We start from the raw sequence: 6,651 nt of genomic DNA, 5'->3' as shown, positions 1-6,651 counted from the left end.
GGGGGTTGCCCGCCAGCCGCTGGGAGGCTGCTGGAATGCTGATGAGTTAATCTCATCATTTTATCACGGGGCACTTAGAGAAATTACAGGGAGCTGTGAGCGAGCTCACCGTGCTGGCAGCCAGCCTCAGGACCCATAAAAGAAATTGAGACCAAAAAAAAAAAAAAGTCAGAGAACTTTGTTTTGTTAAAGTTTTAGGGACTGTAGTTTTTCTTGGATGAGTTCTGCTTGGGTGTCGCTGATTGTGCTTTCTCTGGTGACATCCCTGTTTCCTGCAGCGATGGCAGACATTGCCTCCAGCCGCAGCTCTCGGTCCATGCAGAGCAGAGCATGTTTTGGGGCCTGATATAAAACTCCATTCACTCTGGCAGCGTTGTCTTGTATGAAGAGGGTGCTGTGGCACTCACCTCTGGCATTCGCACTTGTAGAGAGGGCGGTAAGACACGGCTGCTGGTGCTTTCTTCCTTTAGGCTGGGCAAGGTGTGTGGAAGGGGCGTGTGAACCTGTGTTCGGTGGGAAGGCAGTGAGCATGCTGCGCAGGGTGTCCCACCGGTGCTGGGTGTGTTTTTTCACCTGTGCTTACCACCACACCACATGGCTGCTGCATTACGTGGTGGCCGCTGCTTTGCTGTCCAGGAAGGGGAGCTTTCCCAGTGCCCACCCTCCTCCGCCTCTGCTCTTTTAACAGTCTTGATCCCCGTACAGAAGTGCCTCTGAGAACTGCTTGTTCAAGCTGTACGTACAGTGCGTGTACGGTAACCCAGTAGCTATACTTACTCTGACACTATCACATTTAATTGTGACGTAGGTTTTGGAGACCATTTCCACTTGTCAAGGGGTCCATGGACTGGAGGGGTGGGCAGGCTGGGGCATCTGCTGGTCACAGCATGGAAGGACCCTGAGCTGTCACTGCCTCTCACTGCTATAAGGGAAGGGCTCAGTGCCTTTGGTGTAGTGTCTCTGTGTCAGGGTGCAGATTTTTGGTCTTGGAACCACAAAACATGAACCCTGGTCCTGGCTTTGGTGAGAAAGGTGGGCACTGAAACCAAGGCAAAACCTTCCAAAGTGAGACTGTGTTTGAGTTTTATCCCAGGTTTGTTCCTGCTGTGAGGGGCACAGCAACTATCTGATGATTAGGTCAGGGCCTCTGTATTCATGGGTCTGTAATGTGCTGGAGCTCTGTGTCTAGAGCAGGAGTTTGTTTATTACCTTGAGATGAAGCCTGAATCTTAATTTCCAGCTCTCTGAGAACATTGATACATTGCTGGCTATTGAAATTCGGGTGCTGCATAATGACGAAATACAGTCTGAATGGAAGCAACTTGTGCAGCACACTCTGTTCCTGCAGACAAACTGCATTTGGGGGCATACGAGCAACGGTGAGGAACGGGGTGCAAGTCTTGTGACAAAACAACAGGCAAGAGGTCAAAGGTTGGTAACAAGCAGGCAGATCACCTTTAGGTTTTGGGGGTTGTGTGCTTCTGGGGTTTCACCCAGCATGGACCAAGCATGGTCAGAGAAATCGAGTGGTGCCTTTTCCCTTTTGAATCTGTGCTCTATCTTTCCACTCAGATTCCCAATGGACTTTCCAATTGCATAGTTAGCTCCAAGGTCTATTTACCACCTGCAGAGATTGGTATGTATCAGATCGTTGGTCTTTATTTAGAGGAATGAAGGGTCTTGCCCAAGAACACGGGAATCCATTACGGAAGGAGGAACAAAAATCAAGTCCTGTCCCAGTGCTACTAAATTGTGATCTCTACTTCTAATCCGATAGTATACAAAGTCCATACTGTATTTTCTCCTGGCTCTTACCTACAATTCTCCCTACAGCTCTGACTGAACTCTTGAATCTCAATTTCCTGTGTAAAACACCAAATCAGCTTTTCCATTCTTATGAACTGTCTGTAGAACTTAGAAATCCTTTTCAGAGCTGCCTAATTTACCTCATAGCTAGACTGCCTTAAATGTATGGTCATTGTCAATGCATCACTGTCAAGCTTAGATTTTCAGTCCAAGCAAGGCGAGAAAGGACAGGTCACACCCATTCCACAGACATGGAGCAGGACTGGCAGCAAAAAAAAATGCTAATGTCTGAACTGCTCCCACTCTGAGCCCTGGACTTCAGGGAACAGGCCAGGTTATAAGGGATGACAATGTGCCTGGAGGACACATCGCACCTGAAAGCCCAGCATTGCAGTCAGCCCCTTGGATGGACAGGTTTCTTCCAACACAGAGAGCAGCTTTTTTCTGAAATGTGTTCTAATAAGTAGTGCTGGGCTCTCTAAAACCATCATCAGGTAGCTGTGGTCTCAGTATGTATGTGCAAACAAGTGAGCAAACATACAGCATACACAGACTGATGGCGATGGGAATACCTGGGCAGTACAGCATGTCCCTGGATCGGTGGGGAGAACACGGTTTCTGGGTGACCATCTCTGTGTTTGATTGCAGGGAATATTGAATACAGCTGCCCGGCCACCAATGAATGTGAGATCACAAAACGGAGGCGCAAGTCCTGTCAGGCCTGTCGCTTCATGAAATGCCTCAAAGTGGGGATGCTAAAAGAAGGTAAGACAGAGTCAAACTGAAAATTTTTCTCTGTCCAAACAGCACCTGGGACTCCAGGCCTTCCAGAATTTCCTAGGCTTGCCCTCTCTGGCTTTCCAAAGGTATTTTTTTCCAGGCTGGGCAGTGACCAAGAAGGCAGTGCGGAGTGGTTCTAGTCAGTACTCTTACGCTATGGTATTACTTCTAGCACTTGCAAATTTGACAAATAACTGGAAACTGGCTGTGCCAGACTGTTTCCTTCCCCAAAGGACCCCTAGGCTGGAGGATGTTGTTCATCTTGCCTCAGGTCATTTTGCAGTGTTGGGAAGGAGAGGTTCTTGCATGATTGTGACTGGGTTGGCTGGACTTCGTGAAAGAAGTGTGGTGTTAATGCAGAGATATGGCACAGTGTGCAATGAAGGTCTGTCCACAGGAGACCTTCTGAAGATGGTGGGTAGCACAGGTTTGTCTGGGAGCTGTGGGTCCCCTGCCATGCATGCTCAACCTGCATTTTTCTCAGCCTATTGATTTGTTCAGCTTCTCTCTCTTGTGCTGCTTTTCCTTCCCAATCCTTGTCCATTTGAGGTGAACCACAGGGAATTCAGTGGCAGTTAAACGTATTCTTGTGGATTGACTTTAAAGCTCCTTTTCCCTTGAGCCTCTCTTGGAGAGGCAGTGAGGGGAGGAGGGGGAAGGAAGAGGCGTTGCATGTAACATTGCTGTACCTGGCAGAGCATGGTCCCTTCAGTTGAACTACAAGGAACAGCAGCTGGCTGTAGTCTGCGCAAGTCCTGTGTACTGGACCCAAGAGGTCAGCACGCAGCTTGCTTCCAAGTCATACCATCATAGAAGCTGGTGGTGAATTGTTTAATGTCACTTGAGCATGTATTTCTTTGCACTAGGCAAGTTGATGGCATCCAGTTTTGTTAAAAATGTAGATTAGATGTTAAATCCTGACATCTGTTGATGGATATGTAGTTTCTGTGGTTAAATATCTTTCTGCTATCCAGTTATTATTCAGTTATCCAGGAGACAAGATGCAGACACGTATAGTCTGGCCCTCCCTGACTTAGGTGTAGAGTTGATAGACTTGGAGGATCCAAGTCTGTCAACTGACATACTGCTGGGAGGGAGCCACCTGCATTTAGAGTTAGAGAGGGATCACTGGAAACTCGCTTCTTTTCATGTGTTTGGAGGGGATATATCCCCTTACCCACGTGCCAATCCACACTGGTGACAGTGGCTTAGTGGGAGCACAGATTGGTAATGTGCTCTGGCCTGCTCATATGAATCCTGTAAAACAATCTTAAAAGCCTAATGCGGCTCCAGGCACTCTGCAGGGCAGCGGCATGGATCCAGCCTTGCTGGCTGCCTGTTTCTGTGCTGCCTTGCACCCAAGCAGTTGACCCTCTTCCAGCTGGCAATTGGGGGAGCACAGTCCCAGGAGCCAGCACTGGTGGAACTGGCATGTCTGGTTGTGTGGCCAGGGCATTCCCTGCTTCCAATCCGGGAGTTCGATACAGGCCGGAGCAGGGTTCTGTCAAGGGTTTTGTGGTTTACTCTTCAAACTGTGTGAAAACGGTGAACTCCTTACAGACCAGTTAGGCTGGAAGGCAATACAGGTTCATTCATATCATTCAGTGCCTGAACTCCTGGACGCTGCGGGGATACTACTCACGTCAAACTGAAATTTGACTCTAAGGCTGCTTTTGTGCTGAAGTGGATTTAGTTATTCATACAGGGATTGATTTGTTATCATTAAGTCACTGGGAAATGGTGGTTTGCTATTGATGTTAGTGCATCTGTGATCCTGCCCATAATATTTAGAGCTGTGGAATATACAGTATAAAGATTTATTGACACACAAGAACACATGACGATATCAAGAGGAGTGGAGGAGACTGCACTAGCAATCTGCAAATAGGACTCCTGTGTCCTAACAGAGTGCTCACGTGGTGTTGGGTAGGCATCTTTTTTCTCTTTCCTTTGCTCACTTTCCTGAGCTGAGAAATAAGGGTCATACTGCTCTGCTTTGCAAAAAGATTGTGAGGATGTATTGGTTAACTTTATGTGAAGCCAGGTGGAAGCACAAAGTATTAGTATAGAGAATTTGATCAATACTCATCTTCAAAAGCAAAATCCAAAAAGGGAGAAAAATGGTTTTACAGTCTTTGGTCTCCACGGAGCCAGGAGTTTTTGGAAAGAACAAATCTGTAATTGTTTGGCTTGCTCAAAAATGCAGAACTGACAAGGGATTTTGGATTAGAAAAGGTTCACTGGACTTTTGATTCTCTGAGCTGTCATCCTGTTAGCTCTTCCATCCCTTTTCTCTACCAGGGCAGGAATGTTCCCAGCTGTACATTTCTAGTAGCTGAACTGTTTTTAAAAATCCCTCATGTCTTGGTTTCCACAGACAACCTACTTTGCAGTCTCCAATCACTTTTTAGAACAAGATGTGTCTTGATACTTGAGCTTTGATTTTTTTCCTTTCAGTAGTTCTCCTTCCTACTTTGCCTCAGCGTACTTCATTCTTCTTTCTGGGGTTCATCCAGGTTCTAAGCCAGGTTCTTTCTCCTGTTTGATTACCAGGAATTTGGAGAAAAATGGTCTTGAGGTTAAAGGCAAGATCTGGAAAGCAGTTCTTATATTGATGAGTTTCTCCTTGATTTCCTTGGCTGGTAATTTAGTGAGGACATTTCTGGATAAAGAAACTGTCCTTCCTCTGAAGAAGAGTAAGATATTCCATCAGTGTCTAATTAAGGGCTTCATGTTTTCTTTTCATTAAAGGAGGAAAGATTTTCCTGGTTATTGTCATCATACATAATGTACATACCACCCCCTGCCTCCTGGGCATGTGGCGTGAGCCTGTTCTTCAGGCAGAAAGCACCAGTATTCCAAGATGGCAAAACCAGGTAACTATGACTTGAATCTTTTCAATGCTCAGCTTGATGCTGCAGAAGAGACTTAGGCTCTCCCACTGCGGAGCGCATACAAGGGTCTCTAGGCATCTTCTCTCCTCCCTGCAGGGGCTGCAGCTGGACAAACTGCGGTGAATGTAGCCCTTTAAGATCCGGGGATACTGCTGCTAACAAAGAAGCACAGGTTATTCAGGCAGTGCTGAGTGAATGAGGATCAGGACAGGAAGATAGCCAATGGAGCAATCGATAGGCATCTCAGATATCCAGGCCACTTTCTTTAAGAGAGCTCTGATCAATGCATTGCGAGGAGGGAACTGCACGGACACCAGAGATTTGCTGTCTCCGGTTGCCCTGGTGTGACGCTGCAGGGCGGGTGAGACTCCCTAGGGAAAGCAGCAGGCGGAGATCTGCCCGCAGAGCCCAGCTGGCTCGCATGGCTGAAGTGTTGGCCTGTCTGGCTGCTGTCTCTCACTTTCCCCTTCCGTGTGAGTGTGCCCCCGGAGAGCATTAATTAGCCCTCACTAGCACGATCAGATAGGAAGCTGCTGAATCCAGAGTCCAGCATTCCAGACTTGTGCCAGTGCCCCTGTGGAGAGGCACCATCCCCCGAAAACTTGCATCCTGCTGCTCTTGGCCTTGCTGAAGCACCAGCCTTTAGGCAGCAGGAGATGGGGCACCTTCACAGCTTTGTCTAGAAGTGCCTGCGCCGCAGCTCTGCAGAAATGAGGGACAGCTGAGCAACCAGTGATACTGCTGACGCCAAATGGAGACACTGATATATTCCTACATATATTCCTGGCCAGTGAGGATGCCCTGCAGCTTGCAGGAGAGAGCCATTGTTCAGCGCTGGGCAGCCCTGTCTTTGGCCACCCTGTTGCCTTTCTTGGCTCCCACCACTGTCTCTCTCGTGCACACAATGACCAAAGTGTAGCTCTTTAACTCTGGGCTCCACAAAGCAGATCTAGATCTCTCTGGCTTTCTAGAATGGTGGATAGAGAAATCTCAGTGATTTGGCAGGTCTCTTAAAATGTCAAGATTCCTGTAGTTTTGGGGAGAATGTACTCTAGCCATTCACGCTCCAAGCACCCGTGGCCATTCTGTTCTACAGCAAGTTGTCTTCAAGAGGTAATTTCAGATGACACATGGACTGTTGTAAGTGGGCTCAGAGCTTTTTGATTTTGGA

At 47.6% G+C, this 6,651-nt stretch overlaps 1 protein-coding gene across 1 annotated transcript in view; it reads left to right on the top strand.

Annotated features, from left to right (window-relative positions):
• LOC104495783 (steroid hormone receptor ERR2-like) overlaps nucleotides 1-2,571 on the top strand; it is a gene marked incomplete at its 3' end in the record, with an annotated part of 8,739 nt that extends 6,168 nt beyond the window's left edge. The window contains exon 3 of the mRNA XM_010138798.1: nucleotides 2,455-2,571. Coding sequence (XP_010137100.1) covers nucleotides 2,455-2,571 — 117 coding nt within the window. The remainder of the gene's footprint in view (nucleotides 1-2,454) is intronic.
• Nucleotides 2,572-6,651: the final 4,080 nt, after the last annotated feature.

The sequence above is a fragment of the Buceros rhinoceros genome, unplaced genomic scaffold, assembly GCF_000710305.1.
Source record: "Buceros rhinoceros silvestris isolate BGI_N320 unplaced genomic scaffold, ASM71030v1 scaffold4716, whole genome shotgun sequence".
In the NCBI taxonomy this organism is placed as follows: domain Eukaryota; kingdom Metazoa; phylum Chordata; class Aves; order Bucerotiformes; family Bucerotidae; genus Buceros; species Buceros rhinoceros.
This window is presented reverse-complemented; position numbering and strand designations above follow the sequence as displayed.